The following is a 27940-nucleotide window of genomic DNA, read 5'->3' as shown; positions in this document are numbered from 1 at the left end:
TTCTAACCTACCTGCCCGATTAAGGGATCTGACATTCCACGCTCCGATCCATAGAACGCCAGTTTTCTTTCTCCTGATAACGACATCCTCTTGAGTAGTCCCCGCCCGGAGATCCGAGAGGGGGACTATTTTACCTCCGGAATATTTTACCCAAGAGGACGCCATCATCATTTAACCGTACAGTAAAGCTGCATACCCTGGGGAAAAATTATGGCTGTAGTTTCCCCTTGCTTTCAGCCATTCGCAGTACCAGCACAGCAAGGCCATTTTGGTTAGTGTTGCAAGGCCAGATCAATCAATCATCCAGACTGTTGCCCCTGCAACTACTGAAAAGGCTGCTGCCCCTCTTCAGGAACCACACGTTTGTCTGGCCTCTCAACAGATACCCCTCCGTTGTGGTTGCACCTACGGTACGGCCATCTGTATCGCTGAGGTACGGAAGTCTCCCCACCAACGGTAAGGTCCATGGTTCATGGGGGTAGGTCACAATATAAGGAATCAATCAGAAAATGGATGAGATTGTTGTAAAAAAATGTGTTTTTTTCATAACCACTCTGTTTTTCAGAATAATTCCAGTCATTCATTATGCTGAGTTTACTAAATTGTTACTGGTTGTATTCAGATACTTCTGATGTGTCCAAGAGTTTACAGATGGGTATAGAAATTTCGTGATCTAACCGGTGGGAAAATAGGGGAATAAACAAAGCTTAACAAAGAGCAGTCTTATAAAAGAACTTCTCTGTCCAATAAGTACATGTATCTCAATGCATCAGCTCCAAACTGTTTTCGAACTAAAGTTGTCACAGTAAAATATGAATTCTAGTGCAGTTTTAGTGAATGTGATCCTGTGAGGGAGGACAAAAAGTTCCTTCAAAAGAAACAGCTGTCTTGGTTCTTCGAGCATCAACTTCAGCAGAATGAAGACATTTAGTTGTCAAAATCCTGTATTTTATGTATTTACATAATATTTGGACACACTGTATGTTTAAAATGACAATAAGCAGCTGTAAACAAATCTACACTTTTCTCACAGTAAAGTAGTTTTTGTAAAAACAGCAGCTTCAGGAGAGCTTGTTGCATATAAATGTCTGGTTAGTATAGGGCTTGGCAAATGTTGTTTTGAGTTTTTTAAGCTGACTTTACAGCATAAACTTTTCATATCATGGAGCCACAAAGATATTTCAAAACACAAAGTAAGTTAGCACAAATGTCAATTACAAATTACAAATTACAGTCAATAAGCACCAGAAATGCAACATCTGTTTTTTTATGTGAAAGCACAGTAAATGGAAATTTAATTTAGATTTTTGCAACCTCACCAGGGTGAGATCCAGGACTAAGCCTTAAGTGTCGCTCTCATCGTATCTCATGGCTTCTGACTATGCAATTTTCAGCCAGTGCTGTAGTAACCTTTAATATCATCCAAATCTTTTCACTGTGATAGTTTAATGGATCCTTGGTACAGATTTGTTACTCTAGGACTGCTCCTCAGATGTTAGAGATTTAGTTACTGGGGCACGTCTACAGACTGGTCTTGCTTGGAATTCTTTTTATTCTACATCATCTGTACTGCTCTGGCCTAATCATTGAATGTATCTGTATCCACTCCTCCAGAACTACCTAACAGTTTTCCTAAATCACTGTTAGTGCAAATATAAAATAGACCCCCAACCTAACAATGATGTAAAGGCAAGACAAGACAAGAAAAGAAATTAAAGCTTACACAGCTGCACTGGCATTTGTGACTCATGAAAATTATGAACTGTTAAGTGCAGAAATGGAACAAGTCAATTTTAATAAATTTTACAGACGAGACAAAAACTTCCTTAGACAAAAAACCTAAAGCAAAATTATTCTACATTTTCCTAAAAAAGTGCAGTTGTATGATGCTTTAGATGAAATTAACTTGTATCCAACTTTATGTTACTGGCGTCTCCCGCCCCCTCCCTTTCTCTCTCAGCCTCCCCCCCTCCCCCTTCAACTATTCTGTAGCAGCAACTGCAAACATATGAAGTGTGATTCCAAAACCCAGGTTATAGAAATGGCAGCTAAATATCAAAGTAAAATGTATAGATTAAAGTTTCACCCCACCCCACATGGAAAAATGCTAGAGGCAACTGGTCTTGCTTTGGAAAAATTGATATGAGTACTGACACATGTTTGTTTCTCATGCAGTGGGATAAAAGGGACAACGTAAAAGGTTCCAGTAACAAAAAATAGTAACATGAATAGCACTTCATAATAAAATTTTTAATAAGTTATTGAACATTTACATAGTTTAGATGTAGTGAAACTGATTATCAGAATTGTTTAAAATGTCTTCGACATCCTGTTTCATCTTCTGTGTTACCTGGAACTTAGGACCATGGCCAGGTACAACCCAGTCAGCCAACTGTAGTACTCTGTTCCTATTCTGCCGCTGCAGACCAGGTTCGTCACTGCCAGCAACATGTTGCCACAAATGTGGATCTTTTATATCTTCTTCTCTTTCAAACAAGTCACCTGAAACACAGTAATTTCCCTGAAATCATGATGGTATACTTCATTTTTAAGGTGGCCACTTGTAAAATGGATCAGTAACAGTATAAATATTTTCTTATGTGGAATTAAAAGATGATAAAAAAGATACATCACTACTTACTGCAGCTTTATGGATTAACTTATTGTTGGAAATGTACACTCTTCCACATAAAACATGGCTGCCAGCCATCTGTCACAGAGACAAATTCTGATAGTTCATATAAGTGGCCAATAAAACTGGCTGTCCCTCAGAATTCTATATCTGCCCATCTGAATGACCTGGCAACACCATACAAGTGGGATATGTCCATATAAAGTGTTGCATTCCACCTGATCTGTTACAGTGCTGTATCTGCTCATGGTCTAGCAGTAAATGATGCACCATTAAGATGTAAAGTCGCGAGTTGGAGTCCACTTAGTCCTTTACTTTTTTATTATATTTCAGTTGTATGCTGAAGATATCAGTTTGATGAAGCCTAAAAAATAATTTTGTTCACTTTATAACCCATCAGTAATGAAAAAATCTTCAGCAAAAGAGCTTGCGGCTGCTTCAAGATCAGAACGGTTTATGCTCAAATGTTTCCTCGCTCTAGAGCAGCCACCGACCCCTCACCATTAGCCGCTTGACATAGGCTGCCATCCGAACAGGTGAATGCAGTGCCTCATACCTAAGGCAGATTTATTCTCTCTCACTGGTAAGCATAAAATTGTTTCTTATTGTAATTTGAATTTCTGCATGAAATAAATTTGATAAACTGAGAGAACATTATGCATTTACACAACCATAGATTAATATGTGGGCATTTACTAGTTGTCATTTTCTAATTGAAATTCTAGTATTTGTCTTGCACTTGAAGATTGGGTTTTCATAATTTAATCTTATGAATGTTGTTTAAGAGTTATAAAACAATTGCAAGTGCAGAAAGGTCTAACATGTGTGAAATTTTGTCTGCTTTGGGTGAAACATTTGCATCTTGTGTCGGATGAGTACTATCTTAGAAATCACCTCAGAAACAGATTTTTCTGTTTCAAGATAGATCGTTCTGGCACAAATGAATTTCCACATTCCGGAAGCATCAATAACTGACACAGGAGATGAAGTGCAACATTTTGAAAGTTGGTTTTAGGAGTACTGTATGCTCTGATTCAAAGCAATAAAGCAACACTGAATTTTTATTTGAACATCATTAGTTCACACAGTGAGCATTCCTATGAAATATTGTCATTGGTGATGAGTTACGATGCCTATATCTTCACTTGTTAAGAAGAAATTAATGGTTTAACCCTAACAAAAGTCATCTCATCACCTCAAGCAAAGGGTAGTGAGAACAGATACCATTTTGCATCTGGTGGCACCCAAGAGGTGTCCCCCTCAAAGCTGGAATCTGTTACAAACAACTGAGGCACCTTTCAGTCGCAATGTAAGAGAAACAACACCTCAACTACATCAAGTGTTGCTACTACATGGTAACACATCCTGCTGATTTCACAAACAAAACTATTCACAAATTTATTTGAGAAGTAATTCCTCACAGACTTATTCTTCTGATCTTGTGCCCTCAAATGTTCACCTTTCTTGCTCCTTATGAAACAACCACCAAGAAAATTTCTTTCCAGATAAAAATGCACTTCAAACCTAGCTCAATGACATCTTTAATTCTGAAGATTAGGTTTCTATAGTCAGTGAGCACAGTCAGACTGTTTTAGTTGATGTTAGAGAGCTTATTGCTGATTTCTCTCTCCTGGCTACTATAGTGTTCAATAAACTACTGCAAAAACGCTATAAATACGTATTGCACTAATACAAATTTATTAAACGTACGGCAATAACCTTACGACAAAAATCTATTTTAGTAAAATAAAGTATCTGTGATGTGCATGCCAGATCGGCACAAATAAGTAACATATTAGAGGCACTTTGGGCTTCGAGAAGGTCTATGTTCACACGTTGTCCTATGTCATCCCCAAGTAGCATGAAACAGAGACAGCTGAAGTAGATGCATAAACAACTCTGTTAATAAATTATTCGGTGCCACAAGTTCATAAAATTGAGTATATACAAAAATTATGTCAGCAGGAGAAAAAGGCACGATCAAGTGTGCAGTATCATAGGTCTTTCACCCTTACACTATGGGGTACTGGAAGGAATGAGAAGGCTTATGATTGAGAGGTTTTTTTAAGATTTCCTTATTGATTTTCTATCTGGCTGCTTGTAGCTCTGTCACATCATCAGTCAATGCTAACCTGCAGTGAGATTTGAAGTAACAGCCAATCCAGCCTTCACTTTATAGTGTGACCACATTATCTTAGAGCTACTCAAGAGCTGCAGAATTCTTCTCTCCCTTAATGTCGCAGTGATTGCCAGAAAAACTAAAATGCAATGCAAAAGACAGAATTAGTTGCAATTTCCACATGAAATGACCTTCCCGGGCTCAAAACCATAAACTGTCAACCCAATGTTACACTGCTGTGAATGTAGTAATTGAATGCTATTTTTAATTCAGCCCAAACATCTCAACTGAAAATCATTCAAATTACTCAATGGAAAACATAAAACATCTAGTGAATTTAGCAGGATAATTCTATGCACCCAGGAAGTAACTCGATGATCACACATTTGCTGAATGTATTCTGTGTTGTTGCCAAGCCTGTTCCTCAAGCAAGCTCACAACTGAGCTCAGCTAGCACCTCACACATGTGGCTGTTGTGGGCTGGAATGCTGAAAGTATATGCCAAGGAATTTTATTCCCATTTCTGTAAATAGATTTAGGGGATAGAGTGTAGTTAATAACAATATTCAGATGCAGCAACTGCAAACTAATCATCATAAATCAATCACTGTCACAGTTATTTTTGTTTCCCCATCTTAAAGATATTGAAAACATGATTTACAATCTTGTTGTGGCTACAGTGGTTATGTTGTAAACATTATGAGCAGGTAACACATCTTTTCACCATTATTGGCTTCTTGTTGTTGTGGTCTTCAGTCCTGAGACTGGTTTGATGCAGCTCTCCATGCTACTCTATCCTGTGCAAGCTTCTTCATCTCCCAGTACCTACTGCAACCTACATCCTTCTGAATCTGCTTAGTGTATTCATCTCTTGGTCCCCCTCTACGATTTTTACCCTCCACGCTGCCCTCCAATACTAAATTGGTGATCCCTTGATGCCTCAGAACATGTCCTACCAACCGATCCCTTCTTCTGGTCAAGTTGTGCCACAAACTTCTCTTCTCCCCAATCCTATTCAATACTTCCTCATTAGTTATGTGATCTACCCATCTAATCTTCAGCATTCTTCTGTAGCACCACATTTCAAAAGCTTCTATTCTCTTCTTGTCCAAACTATTTACCGTCCATGTTTCACTTCCATACATGGCTACACTCCATACAAATACTTTCAGAAATAACTTCCTGACACTTAAATCTATACTCGATGTTAACAAATTTCTCTTCTTCAGAAACGCTTTCCTTGCCATTGCCAGTCTACATTTTATATCCTCTCTACTTCGACCATCATCAGTTATTTTGCTCCCCAAATAGCAAAACTCCTTTACTACTTTAAGTGTCTCATTTCCTAATCTAATACCCTCAGCATCACCCGACTTAACTCGACTGCATTCCATTATCCTCGTTTTGCTTTTGTTGATGTTCATCTTATATCCTCCCTTCAAGACACCATCCATTCCGTTCAACTGCTCTTCCAAGTCCTTTGCTGTCTCTGCCAGAATTACAATGTCATCGGCGAACCTCAAAGTTTTTATTTCTTCTCCATGGATTTTAATACCTACTCCAAATTTTTCTTTTGTTTCCTTTACTGCTTGCTCAATATAGAGATTGAATAACATCGGGGAGAGGCTACAACCCTGTCTTACTCCCTTCCCAACGACTGCTTCCCTTTCATGTCCCTCAACTCTTATAACTGCCATCTGGTTTCTGTACAAGTTGTAAATAGCCTTTCGCTCCCTGTATTTTACCCCTGCCACCTTTAGAATTTGAAAGAGAGTATTCCAGTCAACATTGTCAAAAGCTTTCTCTAAGTCTACAAATGCTAGAAACGTAGGTTTGCCTTTCCTTAATCTTTCTTCTAAGATCAGTCGTAAGGTCAGTATTGCCTCACGTGTTCCAGTATTTCTACGGAATCCAAACTGATCTTCCCCGAGGTCGGCTTCTACTAGTTTTTCCATTCGTCTGTAAAGAATTCGTGTTAGTACTTTGCAGCTGTGGCTTATTAAACTGGCTTAGAAAATGTTTTTCTCATGCATACAATCATTGGCACTATCCTCAGTACAGAGGAACACAGCACTGATTGCAGAAAGTGAACATCCACAGAGAGACTTGCTTTAGAATTGCTGAACAGTGTGACAGTAACATCAGCACCCCACACACAACACAGACCGATGAACTGCCAGTTAATCACAACAAAATGCCATATGTTTGCATCTTTCTACCATTGACTTAGTTTCTTCCAAGCAGCCTGTCATGTTGTTGTGGAGGTGATAAACAAGTATTACAGTTTATCACACCATCCTTCCCATCAGAGTGCGTACCCACAGTAAATGTGTCTATAAATTATGACAATGACACTGGATGCTAATTTACATCTACTTTACCAGTTTCTTGTTGTCACTTTTTCTGACTGTGTTCTTTGAAGAAAAATACTTAAGTAAATATAAATATTCTGTTCAGCAGACATCTGATTTTCCATTCTTTTAGTGTCACCATTCAAAAAATAGCGAAAATAAATGGCAGGAAAGTGCCTATGAACTTTAAAAAAAATATTGTAATAATTAGTGAAGCAGAGCAGGAAAAAACACTGACTTTAAATATAATTTTCCAGTGCGATTTCAATCCAGGGCTATTGTCACACTGGCACACAGCTAGTGAGGCACTGATAATGTAAACATTATTGCACTGCTGTATTGCTCGCTAAGATAAAAACAGACAGATTCCTCACAAAGTAAAAGCTGAGAGAAATTGTAATTTGCTATTAAAAAAGCCTTCCTGCAGTCAAAAAATTTAATTTTCTGGATCACTGTCACTCATTATGCAAGAATTGTTCAGAACATGTCATTAAAATTATACATAAATATCTAGTGAACATAGTAGGTTAAGTCATCTCTGGTCTTTGAAGTACATTGACTATCAAGTTGTCAAACATTTCCAGATGGCATTTTATATGTGTGTTTCTTTTTGACAAAAGAAGTAATTTGCCAACATTTGTCCTGTTATTTGTGTAACAGGACTGTAACAGTTATTTGTGTAACAGGACTGTAACAGCATCCTTTTCTTAATCACCATATTTTGATGGTGCCAATACAAGTCAAACACATGTGAATCACAGTTCAGCACCTGTCAAGCTGCTTATTTAACTAACAGTAACGCACAGGACCTATATAGTAACTGTCATTTCAGTTGCATTGTGGACAGTAATGTTTGTAATGCAATTACCTGCAGAATTAATGTAATTACAAGAATGAATTATGTGGTCATTTTTGTATAATTTACAGCTCACAAAGTGAGTACTTTTTTTGTTAGTTCAGGTTTTCAAATTGATGTCAAATACAACAGAAATTGTTTTAAATTTTATTCTGAGGTATGTTCTGCAAACTATACTGCAGGATGTAACTGCAAAGTGACCAATGTTAAATCTGTCATATAATAAGTAAAAATGTTATTTATGAAACAAAGTGAATAAAAAAATCATTACACAAGCAAAAATGGTGCTATAAAAGGCGAGATAAAAAGTGAAGCAAGCTGCATTGAGTAATATTATTTACAGTAATTACTTATTCCATGAAAAATTACAGCTATAGTTTGTATGTATTTCACTAAGCAACACCATCTTCACACATATAAACTGAAGTTGTCTCCTGGCATCTGTCTACAAGTGCAGGCTAATCTCAGGAACTGCTATATGAGGAAGGTTTTTGTATATGATATACACATACATCACACAGACTATCTTAATTACCATGAATTAAAGTAACAATATAGGATTAAACAGCCAACCGGTTTAAGTGCAACCAGTCTGTTGTTTAATCCTATGTTTAAACTAGTCTGTGTTTGCTGAATAACAGCCATGTTCCAAACTGTAAGAATTAAAGTTAAATTGTGGCAATGATGCCACTATCACTTACCAAACAGCAGCTATAACTTGAGAGAGCAACAGTGCCTTAAGTTAACAAAGTGTGACCAAGTTCACATCTGGTTTAATGATCTAGTGGTAGAGCATTTGAATAAGGACCAGGAGATTGCAGGATCAACTGCCAACTGGATCAACTTTCACTCTGCCAAAAACCTAGCATTTACCTCTCAATGATGTGGAGGACCACCAGAAATGAAATGTGCTCCGGATTCCACTTCAACTGCAGCTCCTCTGCATAAAGGGCCAATGACAAAGAATTGTGGAAATGAGTCTCAACAATGCATCATGGTGTGTACTACAGGTAAGGTTCTGTTCAAGGAGTAGTGCCATAACAATAGCCAAACATGTACATCATGCGTATTTTTTCTTATTTTTCCTGACTGACACACACACACACACACACACACACACACCACTCATGATTCACATACAATATTTACAATGGTTGCAAACTTATCACTCCAAACACCAATTCAATATGGAACACACAATATTTCTGGCATGCACGGCTTGCATTACGTAAGTTATATGAATGTGATGATATCCACTTACACTATGTGATCAAAAGTATCCGGACACCTGGCTGAAAATGATTTACAAGTTCATGGTGCCCTCCATTGGTTATGCTGGAATTCAATACAGTGTTGGCCCACCCTTAGCCTTGATGACAGCTTACACTCTCGCAGGCATACATTCAATCAGATGCTGGAAGATTTCTTGGGAAATAGCAGCCCATTCTTCAAGGAGTGCTGCACTGAGGAGAGGTATCGATGTCAGTCGGTGAGGTCTGACATGAAGTCGGCGTACCAAAACATCCCAAAGGTGTTCTACAGGATTCAGGTCAGGACTGTGCAGGACAGTCCATTACAGGGATGATTTTGTCTTGTAACCACTCCGTGATAGGATGTGCATGACGAAAAGGTACTCGATCATGTTGAAAGATGCAATTGCCGTCCTCAAATTGCTCTTCAACAGTGGCAAGCAAGAGGGTGCTTAAAACATCACTGTAGGCCTGTGCTGTGATAGTGCCATGCAAAAACAATAAAGGGTGCAAGCCCCCTCCATGAAAAACAAATCCACACCATAACACCACCGCCTCCGAATTTTACTGTTGGCACTACACACACTGGGAGATAAAGTTCACCGGGCATTCGCCATACCCACACCCTGCCATTGGATCACCACATTGTGTACTGTGGTTCATCACTACACACAATGTTTTTACACTGTTCAATCATCCAATGTTTATGCTCCTTACACCAAGCAAGGTGTCATTTGGCATTTACCAGTGTGATGTGCGGTGTGTGAGCAGCTGCTCAACCATTAAATCCAAGTTTTCTCACCTTCCCCCTAACTTTCATAGTACTTGCACTGGATCCCGGTGCAGTTTGGAATTCCTGTATGATGATCTGGATATATGTCTGACTATTACACATTACGGCCCTCTTCAACTGCCAGCGTTCTCTGTCAGTCAACAGACGAGGTTGGCTTGTACACTTTTGTGGTGTACACGTCCCTTCACATTTCCACTTCACTATCACATTGCAAACAGTTGACCTAGGGATGTTTAGGAGTGTGGAAGTCTCACGTACAGACGTATGACACAAGTGACAATCACCTGACCACGTTCAAAGTCCGTGAGTTCCACAAAGTGCCCCGTTCTGCTCTCTCACGATGTCTAACGACTGCTGAGGTCACTGATATGGAGTACCTGGCAGTAGGTGGCAGCACAATGAACGTAATCTGAAAAATGTATGTTTCTTGTGGTGTCCGGATACTTTTGATCACAAAGTGTACTTAAAGTTGATATTTGAGTTTTATTTGTGACTCCAAATAAAACACACTACACCAGTCAAGTTGTCTGGCCGTAGACACTTAATGCTACCTATGCGAATCTGGGCTGCATCACTAGTTTTACATAAAAATTGAGCCTTTTGTACATTGTTGCTCACAAAACTCAAAAAGTAGTCACTTTGACACAATGTTTAATTTGAATGTTTTCCTATGCCTATTTTATGTATGTAACATGAAAATGATTATATAATGTATAATGTGGAAATACTGTTACACAAAATCTCAAAAAGTACTGGACCAATTTACTTCCAATTTTTACATGTTACTCAAACATTTGGACAAATACAGCTTTTATGAAATGTTGTTAGAAAAAGTCTTGAAAAGTTCTTGACAGATTTACTTCAAATTTTAAACAATATTCTATAAAACATACAGACTAAAGAATTTGGATTTGCAATAACAAAAAACACGGCTCAAGTTCAGAAAGAGGAGGGAAAGAGGAGAGGGACAGAGGGATGGAAGTAAATTGACACAGAATTGGAAAGGAGGAGATGGACAGAGGTGGCAGGAAGAGATGAAGAGAGGAGAGAAGATGACAGACAGAGAAATCAGGGAAGAGTTGATGGACAGAGAGAGGGCGAAGGAAGGAAAAGGAAACCTTAAAATAGAGTGGGAGGAGATGGACAGAGATTGTGGGAGGGAAGGGGGGCAGGAGGAGATTAGGACATGCTTTCTCTTTTCTTTCTTTTCCTTTTAACTGTACTGAGCCACAGCAATTTGTGCTGGGTACAGCTGGTAACAACTACATTTTGCAGCTACACAAGACCAATTTAATTTCACTTTTTACTAATACTCCATCAGAAATGTGTCATGGAATATTTATTTGCAATTTCTCATATGTTAAAAAACTACAGTTAGCGTAATTATAGAGGTGGTACGTAGATCTTTAATTTTTCATCTGTCAATCTTTAGAAGCAGGAGAACAGTCAAATCTATACTTTCCAGAAAGGTAAGATGATTGAGTTAATGGGTTAAGTCAATTAGCTGGAAGCAATATACAGCTCAAGCCGATAGCCAGAATTTAACTTTGCTCTCATTGGCAAAAGCTTGCATTAATTACCATATTTACCTGAATCTAATGCTCCATAAACTGTTATGCATGCCCCAGAAATTAAAATCATAAGAAAGAGTATGTTCGCACGTAACTGGTAGACTAAATTTGTTTTACACAACAATGAATTTATACATGAACTATTAAACAAACAGCAATTTTTAAGTGGTTGGTTGGTTTGTTTAAAAGAGGGGGAAAGGGACCAAACAGCTAGGTCATCTGTCTCTAGTTCTGAATAAAACAATGCCACAAGGGTGAGAATAAAACAAGCAAGACTGACGACACAAAATGGAGAGAAAGGAAAAAAACCACAAGAACGACGGAAGGGCAACAAACACTTAAATAGAAAAAAGGGGAGAAGGAAACCACAGAGAGAAGCAAGAAACAGGTAGAAGAGATTAAAACAACAAAACAGATTACCATGACTGGCTGACCATGCTAATAAAAATGAGAAGCCAGCCACTCTGCAACACATTAAAACCTCCACCCTAAAAGCACTAGGGTGGAGGATACAGAGGGATGAAGGACATGCACTAAAACTTACATAGAATGATAAAACCCACCCTCATGAACAAAACATAAAACTAAATCAGCCAATGAGGCATTGTCAGATAAAATTAGTGGCAACGAGTCTGGTAACCGAGGATTTCGTTGCAGGGCAGTCAAAGTGGGACAGTGCACCAGAATATGGGCCACTGTCAACTGGGCGCCGCACCGATACTGAGGCGGGACTTCACGGCGCAGGAGGTAGCCATGGGTCACCCAAGCGTGGCCAATGCAGAGGCGGCAGAGAACCACAGAGTCCCTGTGAGAGGCCCAAATGGAGGACTGCCACCCATGCATGGTCGCCTTAATGGCATGCAGTTTGTTGTGAGTACCGAGACTATGCCATTCCTTCTCTCAAAGCCGAAAAACCTGGCGATGTAAAAACAAACGCAGGTAAGATATTGGAATGCCACTTTCCATAAGTGGTTTCCGTGTAGCCTGTTGGGCTAGCCCGTCACCAAGTCTGTTGCCTGGGATTCTGACATGTCCTGGGGTCCGCACAAACACCACTGAATCACCGGACCATTCCAGGGCTTAGATGGACTCCTGGATGCTCACTACCAAAGGATGACAAGGGTAGCATTGGTCGATAGCTTGTAGGCTGCTCAAGGAGTCAGCACACAGAAGAAACAACTCCCCAGGGCATGAACAGATGTGCTCAAGAGCCCGAGATACAGCCACCAGTGCTGCAGTGAAAACCCTGCAGCCATCAGGCAAGGAATGGTGTTCAATATGTCCTCCATGGACATATGAGAAGCTGACATGACCATCAGACATCGACCTGTCCGTGTAAATCGCTTCATGGTGTTGGTACATGTCAAGAATTGAGATGAAGTAACAGTGGAGAGCCGCGAGGTGAACTGAGTCATTTGGGCCATGTGAAAGGTCCAGGGGAAGCTGCGGCCTACGTGTACACCATGGAGGTGTACACGATTGGACCTCGAGTACGGGTGGTAAAGGCAAGGACTTCAGTTCAGGTAGAAGGGATCGGACGCGAACTGCAATTGTTAAGTCCTGACCTGGGCTGCCGATGTGGGAGATGAACTGCCGTGAGTGGGAAAAGGAGACGGTAATTTGGATGCGCAGAATAACTACAAATGTGTGCAATGTAACTGTTGAGCAGTTGTGCATGCCTGACCTGCAATGGAGGAACTCCAGCCTCCGCAAGGATGGTGGTCACCAGACCCGTCCTAAAAGCTCCTGTCATTAGTTGCTGTTGCTTAGGCAGCAGAGGGCATTGAGGTACTACTAGCACTTCCACTTAAGCTGACGAAGGTGAGAAGCCAAGTCAATCAAGCACTGAAAACCAGTCCTAAAAATCAATATGTCTCCGGTTCTGGATGAACGGTACGACGCTGACAGAAAAGCATAACACACGACTTTATGGCTGAAAATTGAAAGCTGTGGGCTAGAGCCCATGATTGCACCTTGTGGATGGCTCCCTGTAAGTGCCACTAAGCAACACCAGTACTAGTGGAGCACTACGAAATGCAGATGTCGTCTGCATATAGAGAGGGTGAGATGGGTGGCCCTACAGCTACTGCTTGACTGTTAATGGCCACTAAAAATAGAGACACACTCAATACAGAGCCCTGAGGACCCCATTCTCCTGGATTTGGGGGGAACTACCGGAGGCACCAACTTGGACACAGAAAGTACGAAGCGACAGGAAATTTTGGATGAACATTGGGAACGGGCCTCGGATACCCCACTCGTATAATGTGCCAAGGATATGTCGTCACCAGGGGGTATCATACGCTTTTCATAAATCAAAAAAGATGGCAACAAGGTGTTGGCGTCTGGAAAAGGCTGTTTGGATGGCAGACTTGAGGGACACAAGATCATCAGTGGTATAGCGACCCAGGCAGAAGCCACCCTGGCATGGAGCCAGTAGGCCACGTGCTCCAGGACCTGACCCAACCGCCAACACACCATATGTTCCAGCAGCTTACAAAGAATGTTGGTGAGGCTGATGGGCTGATAGCTATCCACATCGAGTGGACTCTTACCGGGTTTTGGCACTGGAATGATGGTGCTCTCCTGCCATTGTGACGGAAAGACTCCATTGCACCAGATCCAGTTGAATATCATAAGGAGATGTCGCTTGTAGTCAGACGAGATATGTTTAATCATCTGACTGTAGTTCTGATTGGGCCCCGGAGCTGTGTCAGGGCAATGTGCAAGGGCACTGAGGAGCTCCCACTCTGTAAATGGGGTGTTATAGGGTTCACTAAGGCACGTAGTGAATGAGAGGACTTTCTCTTCCATCCACCGTTTGAGAGTGAGAAAGGCTGGGGGTAATTCTCTGACACAGAGGTGCAAGCACAGTGCTCAGCAAAGTGCTCCGCAATTGCATTTGTGTCGGTAGATAACACACCATTTATGTTAACACCAGGAACACCTGCTGGGGTCTGGTACCCAAAAACTTGGTTGATCTTTGCTCAGACTTTGGAAGGTGACATATGGCACCCAACGGTCGACACGTATTTCTCCCAACACTCCTGTTTCCACCTTTTGATAATATGGCAAATGTGGGGATGGAGCTGTTTTAAAGCTATGAGGTGTTCCAGGGAAGTGTGCCACTTAAGCCGCTGTCGAGCTCACCGACGCTCCTTAACTGCCCCAACAACTTCTGGCAACCACTGAGGGACTGTATTTCGCCAGGGGCACCCTAAAGAACACGGGATCGCATTTTCCGCTGCACAAATGATCATTGTAGTTATCTGCTCAATCACCACATCGATGCTACCATGTGTGGGAGATTCAATAGTGACATCAGAGGTGAAAGTTTCCTCTAGGGCAAGCGTCCGTGGGCCTGATGCTGGGGCAGTGACAGGAAGATGGGGAAGTGGTCACTACCACATAGGTTGTCACACGCTCTCCAGTGGATAGATGGGAGAAGGTCAGGACTGCGAACTGAGAGATCAATAGCTGAATATGTGCCATGTGCCACACTGAAATGGGTTGAGAGGCAGAGGTCAAATTGCGGCAGTAAATTTTCAACATCTCTGCCTCAGCCAGTAAGAACTGTGCCACCCCACAAGGGATTATGAGTGTTAAAATCTCTCCAAAGTAAAAGGTTTAGGAAGTTGATCAATCAGTGCACCATCTGGAGGAAGATATATGTTTCAGACAGTTATTTCCTGCGTCGTTCTTATCCTGACAGCCACAGTTTCAAGAGGGGTTTGAAGGGGCACAGGTTCACTGCATACTGATTTGTTCAGGACAGACGCAAACTCCACCTGACATTCTACTATAGTTGCTACGGTTCCTGTAATATTCCTTATAGCCAAGGAGGACAGGGGTCAGCATTGCCGGGAACCAGGTTTCCTGGAGGGCAATGCAGAAAGCAGGTGTAAAGCTTAACAGTTGCCATAACTCAGCCAGGTGGTGGAAAAAACCACCGCAATTCCACTGGTGGATGATGTAATTGTGAGGCTGGGAAGGCATGAAGCACACAAGGAGGCAGGTTATGCGTCAGGGTCACCTGCTGCCTCCAACTGAATATTTGTAGCCATTTCTATGGTGGATGAGGCATCAGTGAGACCCAGGTCTGCAGGTGACGCTAAGATCGCCACTGCATCCTCAGATGCAGAAATGATAGGGAGGGGTGGTGTTGGAGCCACCACAGGGTCCTGTTTCTTAGCAGACTACTTCTTAGTTTGCTTGCTCTCTCATTTCTCTTTAGGGGGCTTGCTGGGAAGATTTCTCTGAAGCAGCTTCAGGCAAGGAGGAAGACTGTGACGCTCTTCGTCCAGCAGCATTTGGCTCCTTGAGCCACCGGCGAGTGTCTGCCATGGCATTAGTGGAGATCTTGGAAGAGAGGAGGCTGTTGCTTCTCCGGCAGGGGGGAGGGGACTAGATGTCCCCTGCATTTGGAGGGCTCTTGCTCCCAAAGTAGGTGCTTTGGGAGCAACGGAGGAAGATTTGGCCCCTACCACCAAGGGGGCAGAAGTATTCTGGTGGCCTGGAGCGCCCACTGTTCATGGCATAGAGTGAGGAACCACTGGCACTTGAGACGGCAATGGTGATGTAGCTGCAGTGCATGTTGACATCAACCGAATGCAGTGTAATCTTTTGAATTTACGTTTAGCCTTTGTGTAAGTCAACCAGTCCACGGTCTTTTACTCCATAATTTTCCCCTCCTACAGAGTACTGGACAGTCTAATGAGCTGGGGGAGTGGTGCTCTTCACAGTTGATGCAAGTGGAAGGTGGTGCACATGGAGTATCTGCGTGCAGTGGACGTCCGCAGTCTCGACATGTGGAACTGGAAGTGCAGCAGGAAGACATGTGCCCGAACTTCCAGCACTTAAAGCACTGCATAGGGGGAGGAACATATGGTTTAACATCACAGCGGTAAACCATCACCTTGACCTATTCAGGCAATGAATCGCCCTCAAAGGCCAAGATGAAGGCACCGGTAGCAACCCTGTTGTCTTTGGGTCCCCTGGAAATGCGCCAGATGAAATGAACACCCTGCTGTTCTAAATTGGTGTGGAGCTCATCGTCGGACTGCAAGAGGAGGTCACGATGGAAAATAATCCCCTGGACAATCTTGAGGCTTTTATGGGGAGTGACGAAAACAGAAATATCACCCAGCTTGTCACAGGCGAGTAACGCTCGGGATTGGGCTGGGGATGCTGTCTGAATCAAGACTGCGCCGTTTTGCACTATTGGAGAGCACTATCACTTCTCCAAACTTATCCTCAAGGTGTCCAATGAAAAATTGAGGCTTTGTCGGTAGAAAAGAGTACCCATTGGTCTTTGGTTCTGCTACAGACTAAAAACTGAGGCGAATATGCTCTCTCCATTCTGTAGCTCTACATTCCTCCCATGGTGTAGCAAGGGAGGGAAACGATTTAGGGTCATACCTGTCGGCATTGTACTCTATCTTGTCCATCTTAGAGACTGCTGCTGCCGTACGGTCACCAGCCAGAGATGACTTAGTCCGCTTCATTGCGAGTCATCCGCCCTGATGCCACCCACTCCGATTGGGGTCTCTCCCCATGGGCGCCACCCAGCCACAGCAAAGGCCAACTGGCACGATGGCCGTTGCCAGGAGTCCTGATGCCCCAGGAAGACAGGTATCTACTACTTGGCAAACATGGGGAGTTTACAGCTCAGGCATCAGCAGTGTGACCCGTGTTGTCAGAGAGCTACCACCAAATGGGTACATTACGGCCCCACCACAATGGACTGGCTACCGTGCTGGGTACTGGGTGCAGAGAAATCCAATATTGTCATGAGGGTGAAAGAGGACAGGAGACAATGGAAGATGACATACCCCGGAAAGTGTCCTCACCCAAAGAGTTGAAACGCAGGTGGAGATGCAAAGCCATGACAAGAGACTCAGGATATTGAATCTAAGGGCACTCGTGCACCACGAAAGGTGTCCTTCCCCATATGGCCTGCACTTTTTCTACAGAGAATTTTGAAAGTGGCAGGCAAATCATAGAATGGGACCTGAACTCATAGGGCCGAAAAGTGAGACTCCTTTTAGTCGCCTCTTATGACAGGCGGGAATACCTCGGACCTATTCTAACCCCCATACCCGCAGGGGGCAATTTTTAATTGATCCTCTTTTAAATTAAAAAGTCATTATTAAAAAGGAACATCTAATGTAACTACCTACATGAAATACATACAAACAAACAAACATACTGTAAATTACCAGCATTACTCATCACTATTCACTAATGTCATCATTACCAGTATCCTCAGAGGAGTCTACATAAGAAATATATTAATTTTGTCTCCCCCCTTCATCCTTGGTGATGTTACAGGGCACATCATCTTCAGTGCTGTCCAGGGATTTGAAATGCAGCATTTCTCGAATGATTTTACAATCATTGGCGTTTCAATGCTTTTCCAGGCAGCCAAAACCCACTGTGCAATAATATGGGGTGCAACACAATTTTTCCTGTTGGAGTCAGTTCACAGTTTGGTTTACAAAACCATTCTTTTTTAACTGTAGCCTTTGAAAGGTTTATTTATATTAACATCCAGAGACTGTAATACAGAAGTCACTCCTCCAGCAATAACAACAAGATCACCGCCTAGGCTGTGGATCTTCTTTATTATGTCATCAGTGAGATGATCACAAAATGCATTAAGACAAAACACTGATGTTAGTTTTAGTTCCCATACGCTTTGGAGACAGTCAAGCATTTAAATTCCAGTTATCCATGCCTTCTCTTGGTTTTGATCAAAAAGTCAACAGGTAACAACTTTTCATTTTTAGATGTCTTTGAGCATTTTTCCACATGAAGATTAAGAAAGGGGGAAGTCTGCGCCCACCAGCTGTGATTCCCAGCATTACAGTTATGTGCTATTTCTCACATCATGTTGTTTTGATGGCAACTTCTTTCGTCTCCTAATCAACCGTGTAATTATGTTCCAAATCAAACCAAATTGTTATCACATTAGCTTTGCCTATTTGGCCTATCAAAAAAGTATTCTCTTTTCAGTGTGTGTTGACATGTCTCTGAAAATCTTAACTTTTTTCTCAAAATCTTGTAGATGCTTTTGGCATAATGTTGTACAGAGTCATAGAGATAAGCCTGCCCATTTCATAAAATGATCAACCCATCCGCAGCTAGCCTTAAACTCTTGTTTCGGTATATTAAGAGCTGCAGCCACTTCTTTGGTTTGTTTCTTGTGGTGTCACTAGTCACAGATTACCCATACTACCTTAACGGGCAAATTCAAAAACTTTTACTTTGACATCAGGATGTGTGTGTGAGGGCCAGTGAATTTCTTTCTATTGGTGGGCACTGCAAATATTGCCAATTTCTGTATCTTCCATAAGCAAACGTTACTCTCAGCTAGCCTGACCTCTCGTCCAGCCCTCCTGTTACCATATTTTTCAGCAGTAAGAATTATTTTACAATTGAAAATAACATCATACAAGGTCCGTCTTCGATTGCCTTCCATTTTGTGATTGCCTAATGCAAACACACTACAAGTAAAAGGCCAACAATAACATAACAAATTTGAGAATTACAACAACGTGTTGTGATGTAAGGAAAAATACCTAAATTTTAATTATGCTGCTGGTGAACAACAGATTCAAGTTCATATTCGAATGTAATGTGCCACTGAATCTTATGTTGCAAATGTTAGATCTCTTGCACTTCCGACTATTTTGTAACTCTTAAACCACATTCATAACATTAAAGTATGCAAAACCTAATTTGTACCTGCAAGACAAGTACTAAAACTTCAATTATGAAAATTACAACTGATCAATACACTCATAATGTTTGCATGTTGTGTAGCTTCTCAGCATTCTCTCGGTTTATCAAATTAATTCCTCCCAGAAATCCAAATTACATTAACCAATGAGAGAGCCGAAAGGCATTTTGGTTTTCCTAGTCACCCGTTTGGATGGCCGTCTATGTGAAGTGGCTAGTGGTCACAATGAATTCTCCAGATCTCACCCTTTTTTTTAATGCCACTGCACCAGGGAACTGGCCTGTCTTTCAGAACGTGTGCCTTCTACAAAGTGACTTTTTTAAGTGCATCCCTATCAAATCACAAAGACGTTGCCTTTCAGCATCTTACTGTGTGCAGTGTGCAGGTAAGTCCATTTAAAATGCAAAGTCTACGATCAATTCCAGATGATCTAATTTTTATTCTTGCATTCCTTTTTCCTTCATAAATTCAGTAGTGAGATTTAAATTGAAAAATCATTCCAGGCATGCCCCTTGACTTAACCAACATATTTTGAAGTAGTAAATGAACTCCATATGCTCTTCGTTCATTTCAACTGAAAACTGTTGCAACTAAAAACAGAATAACAGATGCGACTTCAGAAATTTTACTGCTCGTACTACCAATTTCTTCAAGTGCTCCATGGTTGCAACTTTAGCACGAAGTACTTCTTGGTGTACAATGAATCACACCTGTCAACCATTGTAATTCTTTGCCATTTCATTGTCATCTAAAAGCTTAAATTCTTTCTGCATGGTGCTTAATGTAGTTGCATAGCAAATAAGTAGTACCCTTCGCTTATGCAAATTGAGAATTCTCACCCCTCTCTTTCGTCATTCCCATCCATTTTAAAGAATTGTGATGATCACTCTAGATTGCTTCTTCTTGTGCAAACAGCCAATGTCCCTGTGAACATCCTTCATATCACAAACAAACAGCAGAGAAACTTCCTGGCAGATTAAAACTGTGTGCCGGACCCCGAGACTCGAACTCGGGACCTTTGTCTTGCGCGGGCAAGTACTCTACCAACTGAGCAACCCAAGCATGACTCACGCCCCGTCCTCACAGCTTCAATTCCGCCAGTCTCCTAGAGCACTTGCCCGCGAAAGGCAAAGGTCCCGAGTTCGAGTCTCGGTCCGGCACATAGTTTTAAGCTGCCAGGAAGTTTCATATCAGCACACACTCCGCTGTAGAGTGAAAATTTCATTCTAGAAACAGCAGAGAGTAAGTGTTACTGACCCCATGATTCTGCTGAACTCAGTGTTATGCCAACTGGATGATGCTGCACTGCAATGCTAAATGAAATATCACACTGTTCTGGGTACTTCCAACAAGGAGTGAGCAAAGTCAAGTGACATGACGGGCCTTGGACTGCCCACAGCCTGCACATGCTGCATGCATGAACTTCAGCATACTGTGGCCAGCCCTGACCTAGAAGCACCAACAGACAGGTTTTGACTGTGAGAAATGTCTTAAATGTCACCCACTTTCATTTCATTGACTTCTATGGACTTGACAGTTGATCAAAGTAGAGCCCAACATGACTGAGTAAGCCTCATAGAACTGAGATGCGCCAAATGCCCTCGATGTTGCTCACTAATGATATTTCACCTCAACAGACACCATACAGAAAACCTCGAGGACTTTTTAGTTTTATAACATCCTTAAAACCGCAGCAGATAAACCTAAATACCCAGTTTCTCAACACAATCGTTTCCACCATCATGCTTAAATGAAGTCTCTAAAGTACGCCTAGAGGTTAAGGTAATGAAGGACTAGTGGTACTGACCAGTTCTCAGCTTCTCTGAACTTGTACCAGACAGGATTAGCAAAGGTCCCTAAGGTGTGGATGAATTGTGATCATTGCTTTGGTAAGTTATGTAACTCACTTATAACTTTAAATCAAAGTCACCACTGAACATGCGGAGCTATAGCTGAGTCGGCATAAGCTGATTCCTCACAGTTGCAGTCAGCTGGATGCAGAAGCTTTGTGGGTCTACATCAACTAATAACGTAACATGATAGAAGTCTCTATGGCAATGCCTAATTATTCTCCCAGCTCTGTATATGGCTACTGTTTTCTCCTGCAGCCATCAGTGCTTACAGTTGGAAACTGACAACAGCACTATGAGCTGTCAGTGATCTTTTTAAGCTGTCTCAGCTGTAGGGCCACAAAACAAATTTTGGTTATTAGTTTATTACCTGATGCTAAGTTGTCAACCATGGCAGCACCACACTTATAAAGCCAAGTTTTGAGTTATCACTATTCCATCCAAGTAGCAGACACGCATCTATTTCTGTTCCAGTTCAATTACAGTATTGCTCCATAACATGAGGGAAAAGGGGGGGGGGGGGGGGGGGGAGGAGAGGAGGAGGAGCTGAAGACTTATTTGCCTACATTAAATTCCATTAAAGTAAACTAACATTTAATAATAAATGATTGAAAAGTAAATTTATAACTTTACCTGTAATTGCAAAAATGCCATCACTTTTAGTTTTAACGATTACAGATACGTCACTGAGAGTGTGGCCTGGTGTTGGTATAACTTTCACATCTTCATCTATAATATAAGGTTCCCCTAGAAATTAAAGTGGTTTTTGTTAAAAGGTTTCTTAATACCAAGAGGAGAAATGAAATTGTTATCACATGTAACAATTATTATTTTTGGGATGTTGGTTTGTGAAATTCCACATTTTAATCTCAGAAGTGATGATAAAATTTTTCTGTAAACTGTGACAAGGTTATCTTGTGTTCATTAAAGTACAATTACAAAAAATAGGCACATAATAATAAATAATAATAATAAATAATATAATAATAATAATAAATAAATAAAATAATAAATAATAATAAACTGAACCATTTGAAACCAAAACACACATTAAACAAGAGAATAGATTATTATCATTACTGTTTAATTTAGTTCTGGAAATAGCAAAATGAAACTCAATGTATAAATATTGCCCGAAGTCTCCAAACTAAAACTCGCCTTCATTGCCTAGCTTTTGCTGACATTCTAATCCTCTCCAATAACAGACCGGAAGCAACGCTTTCTGTAGAGAAAATCTATGAAATGGTGGCAAAAACTGGGACCAAATTTCATAAGAAAAAACATTATATGGAAGGGACCAGATTAGGACTGAACAATCAACTTTTACTCAGCAATTTTGGCACACCCCAGCTAGACAAATTCTAGTATCTAGGAGAAATTATTGAACTAGTGGGGCTAAATCAAGAAGCTAACAAAGAAAGAATTGCAAAACTATAAAAAGCACACAAATTTACCTGGAACAGATAAACAAAATATATATAAGAGCAAATTAAAAGAATTTCTGAATGACAACTTCTACTCAATAGATGAATTCTTAGATATGAAGTAGTAATGAGAAACCGCAACTGGTTAATAGAAGTTAATAATAGTAAAAGTGTGCATGAAGGGAGAGATACAAAGCATTCACTGAGAATTAACTACATTAAGAATTATGTAGTATCTTCCCCCAAATTTTTCATAGTTTATATAAGATATCTGTAGATGTAACTCTTATAACAAAAAATGTGTTAAATATGGCACAAACTTTAGACATCAAACTGCATCAATATCAATCCATTACCATTATATGTATTTCACATTTACAATAAATCATAACCAAAGTGTCGCATTCCTACCTAACTTAAGTCTCTCTTAATTTTATAGATTAGTTTGTCACAACAATGAAGATTTCAGGTGGGGAGGGGCATTATCACACTAACTCTAACTAGTGTCACAACACAGCAATAGGTTATCGGTATTAGTAAGTTAAAGATTAAATTGTGACAGTCCCTATGAGCACATGGTTGAAATATTCACTTTATTCCATTGAACATCAAATGCCTGATCATATAAAAACTTCATATTAGAGAATATTGGGGTAAGACAGAGCATAATCTGCAGACTGGTATTCTCTTCTTGCTAGGCTTTAATGCCTCGCTGCAAAATCTTCATGTATGACAGATTAGTTCAGTTTTATGGAAGGCACACACATTTAATAAAGGAACCAGCCTAGTGCTATGGTGCCTTGAATCCCCTCCGTCTCCTGCTAAACCACATACATACTTAATCAAACTGACCAAATCAAGATTTTTATTTCAAAATGTGGCTCAACAGCTCAACGAGAATATGTTAAAAACACAATTTCATGTATTTATGTTCAATATCTGGGCTCATTTGCAGTTTCTTCTGCCACTCAACATCTCTGGGTTATGGATATGTTTATCACCATGTAAAACAGTAAATTCTGTGTCTTGGTTGTTGCCAGAGTAGATGAAACAGTTTTTGTAATAAATATACTGAGAAATGCCCAGTCTGTCACAATACTACTACTACTATAGTCTGGGAGAAGAGTCTTTGGTATTGACAGCTCGGTAGCGTCTTTCCGTTGCCTAGCGACCGCAGGCAGGCAGCCAATGACGGCCTGACTTTGAGCGGGTAGCAAGGGCCACGTTGCCGCTCTGAAACCCGGTCGCGCGCGCTTATGAAACTTACCAGTGTCTCGCGTGCAGGCGGTGCGATCGTTCGTCGTTTGTCTGAAGTTGAATTCGCAGTTTATTTCGTTTTTGTTGTTTTTAGTGTTTCTTTGTTTATGTTTCGTTGTAAACAATGTCTAGTGCGGCGGGTAGTACCAGCCCAACACAAGAAGTGAAACGGAGGAAGGAAAGTGTGCTACACACCTAGGCCCGTGAATTCGTGTGTTCTGAGGGATTACTTTGAGAAAGAAAAGGACAAAGGTGGGCCCTTAATTCCTGTTGTTCAGGTTGTGAAGAGAACTGCAGCAGCATTGAAAATAAGTAAGAACACTGTTGTAAAGATAGGGAAAGAACAGTATAGTGTAGATTGTGACGAGAGTGGCACAACAAAGCTGCACACACCAGGAAAGAAGCGACCGAGAAATAAGCAGGTGACAGCTTTGGACGATTTTCAGAAAGACGCTATTCGTCGTCATATATACAGCTATTATAAGAGAAGGGAACATCCCACTCTATCTAAATTACAGGTGTCACTTCAGAAAGACGATCTTTTTAAAGGGAGCAAATTTTCATTGCGTACAGTGTTGAAAGACATAGGCTTCAGCTATTCACTGTTTAACGGACGCAAAATATTAATGGAAAGGACAGATGTAGTTGCATGGCGGTGCAGATTTCTGCGCAGGATCATGGGTGTGGAATTCGAAAGTATAGTGTGGTTAGATGAAACTTGGGTCAATGCCAGCCATTCTTTACGTAGAGGCTGGAATGATGGAACGCCCGAGGGGACAATGGCAGTGCCTGTTGGCAAAGGAGGGCGTATTATTGTCTTACATGCAGGAACATCGAAAGGTTTTGTGCCAAACTGCTTGAAAATGTTTCGGTCAAAAAAGACGGGAGATTACCATGAAGAAATGAACAGTGTAGTATTTCAAGAATGGTTCGAGACATCGTTTATGACGAATCTGACAAGTCCATCAGTGATTATTATGGACAATGCGCCTTATCATTCCGTTGTTCACGATAAGGCACCAACCTTGGCAACAAAAAAAGACGATATCATTCAGTGGTTGAAACGGCGAAAAGTAGATTTCAGAGAAGATTCAAGGAAGGCGGAACTGCTCGAAATTGTGGCACAAAAGAAACCCCAATTTCCAACATATGTAATTGACGAGATTGCTAAAAGGCACGGGCATGAAATCGTCCGGCTTCCTCCATACCATTGTCACTTCAATGCAACTGAAGGAGTGTGGGCGCAGATAAAAAATTACATTGCTGCAAACAATAAAAAATTCACGATCTCTGAAGTGGAAACTCTCCTTCCAGCAGCTATCAATAAAGTGACAAGCGAGACGTGGGCTAAAATTGTAAACAGCACTGCAAGTGCCATCAGAGAGGTGGCCAAAACCGAAGGGGTTGTGGAAGAATGCATCGAAAATTTAATTATACATCTGGGAGAGAGCAGTGATAGTTCGAGTAGTGCTGAGGAAGACAATGTCAAATCAGATTCTGACAGTGATGTGAGTGGTGTTTTTCCATTACAGTAACTACAATGTATTCAGGAATGTAAGGAGGGAGTTTGCTATCGATCTACAACCAGATCATCATATTGTGAGTACTTTCTTCAGATTATAACTCTTAATACACTGACCAATTATTCTGTAGCTTGTAGTAGAACAAATTAATAATGCTAATACTTAACAATGGAAACCAAAATTGCTAATGTTCAACAACTTGCGAAAATAGTTTTCATTTCAGTTGTGAAGTTTAACAAATAACTTTATTATGTTTCAGCATCTTAGATACTTGTACTAAATAGCTCTTATCAGTTTTTGAGTTAATATATTTCAAGCATCAACTTTAAATAAATTCACGCGTACCAATACAACTTGTATTTTGTCTCGGTTTTATTTCTGCTGCTAGAGAATGCGTGTAGCAGACAGGGCGCCGCGTGCTGTGAGCCACGTTCGGCAACAGCGCCGTCTGCCCGCAGGAACTGTCAGTACCAATCACTCGTCTCACGGACTATACTACTACTACTACTACTACTACTACTACTACTACTACTACTACTGACCACCACCACCAATAATAATAAAAATAATAAATTACAGTCCCTCCAACAGGTGCCACCTTTATGTGGTCAGGAGGGCGTGAGGGCCTTGAGTGCTCCAGTAAAGCTGAGAGACATGCCAGCAATAGTGCAACCTACTGGCAGTTTCAACCACAATGAAGAGGTCAAAGCTGAGGGGAAGGACTAAATGCACCTAACCGATTTGAACAAATGGAGCAACAAACCAAAAACAGGAAGCCACACTGGCTCAGGTGTCACTCAGGATAAAAAGGAGGACAGTGGCTGCTGACGAACCTGGGCAGCCGTTGGCTGGTGGCCTACCATACAAAATGAAAGAACTCTAAAGCTGCAGAAATACACTATGTAAGACAACTGCGAAGTCATCAAATGCTTCTAGTCATCAGAACTTTATAAGAGTGGCTACCAAAAGCACATGTACCTACTCTGGAAACAAGAATATTCACACTCAAAGATAACAGAATGATGACTATGCAATTACAGACAATTTGTCCTAAGGAACAAAGTGTTTAGTCTAGTGGAAAACTTAGGCACAAAAGTAATACTACCTCCTGCTTGGGCACTAGGAAGAACTGGAGTCACTGAACAATGTCAAACTTTAAAAAAACCTTTAAAATGATACAAGCAGACATTTGTAAAGGCCTTTACAAATGTCTGCTTGTGTCTGTGTATGTGTGGATGGATATGTGTGTGTGTGTGTGCGAGTGTATACCTGTCCTTTTTTCCCCCTGAGGTAAGTCTTTCCACTCCCGGGATTGGAATGACTCCTTACCCTCTCCCTTAAAACCCATATCCTTTTGTCTTTCCTTCTCCTTCCCTCTTTCCTGACAAGGCAACCATTGGTTGCTAGAATTTTGTGTGTATGTTTGTGTTTGTTTGTGTGTCTATCGACCTGCCAGCGCTTTTGTTTGGTAAGTTTCATCATCTTTCTTTTTAGATATATTTTTCCCACGTGGAATGTTTCCCTCTATTATATATATATATATATATATATATAGACACACACACTTGCCAGCACTTTCGTTCGGTAAGTCACCTCATCTTTATTTTTATATATAATTTTTCCCACATGGAATGTTTCCTTCTAGTATATATTATATATATTATATATATATATATATATATATATATATATATATATATATATATATATATATATATATATATATATATATATATATATATATATATATATATATATATATATATATATATATATATATATATTAAAAAACTGTGAATTCCAGGTGTGAGGATGGTGTCAAGTAGCTCCCAATACATAAATGGTGAGTGGGGGGAGAGGCAGCACACCACAATAATGACTTTTCTTTCCTCTCAGCTGAGCTACATACCAGCCATAAGCAGTAGCTTAGTTGCAGTTCTTAAACACTGATAATGGAATTAAAATGCAGGGAGAAGAAATACAACATTCAAGGGCTGCCGATGGCATTTTAATTCTGCCAGACAGCAAACGACCTGGAAAAGCAGTTGAACAGAATGGACACTGCTTTGAAAAGAGAATATAAGATAAATATCAACAAAAACAAAACAAGAATAATGGAATGTAGTCAAATTAAATCAGGTGATGCAAAGAGAATCAGATTAGAAAATGAGACACTTAAAAGTAGTAGATGAATTTTGCTGTTTGGGCAGCAAAAAAACTGATAATGGCAAAAGTACAGAGGAAATAAAAGTAGAATGGCAATGGCACAAAGAGCACTTCTAAAGATGAGAAATCTGTTGACCTCACAGGTCGAAGTCAAAGCATTGTACCACAATTTTCAGCTTTAACCCAGACAGGAAACATCAATGAACAGCTAACAACTGGAAAAAATTATTTAAAACAGAAAGATGAACAATAACCAGAAATTGCAGGTCACTAGCATCTTTGTCCAGTTTGTTAAAGTTTCTGAGAGGCACCATAACCATCAGAATTCAAGACTTTCTGGAAGAATACATAATCATACCAGTAGGACAAAAAGGTGACAAGTGAAAAAGCAAGAGGACAAAGACCAG

At 40.7% G+C, this 27940-nt stretch overlaps 1 protein-coding gene across 1 annotated transcript in view; it reads right to left on the bottom strand.

The window, feature by feature from the left end:
• Positions 1 to 2229: 2229 nt before the first annotated feature.
• LOC124798569 (metallo-beta-lactamase domain-containing protein 1) overlaps positions 2230 to 27940 on the bottom strand; it is a 32006-nt gene continuing 6295 nt past the window's right edge. The window contains exons 3-4 of the mRNA XM_047262034.1: positions 21797 to 21910; positions 2230 to 2502 (exon numbers count right to left, since the gene is read on the bottom strand). Coding sequence (XP_047117990.1) covers positions 2279 to 2502; positions 21797 to 21910 — 338 coding nt within the window. The 3' untranslated portion in view covers positions 2230 to 2278. The remainder of the gene's footprint in view (positions 2503 to 21796; positions 21911 to 27940) is intronic.

The sequence above is a fragment of the Schistocerca piceifrons genome, chromosome 1, assembly GCF_021461385.2.
Source record: "Schistocerca piceifrons isolate TAMUIC-IGC-003096 chromosome 1, iqSchPice1.1, whole genome shotgun sequence".
NCBI classification, from domain to species: Eukaryota; Metazoa; Arthropoda; class Insecta; order Orthoptera; family Acrididae; genus Schistocerca; species Schistocerca piceifrons.
Note: the sequence above shows the minus strand (reverse complement) of the source record. Positions and strands in the feature narration are given on the sequence as shown.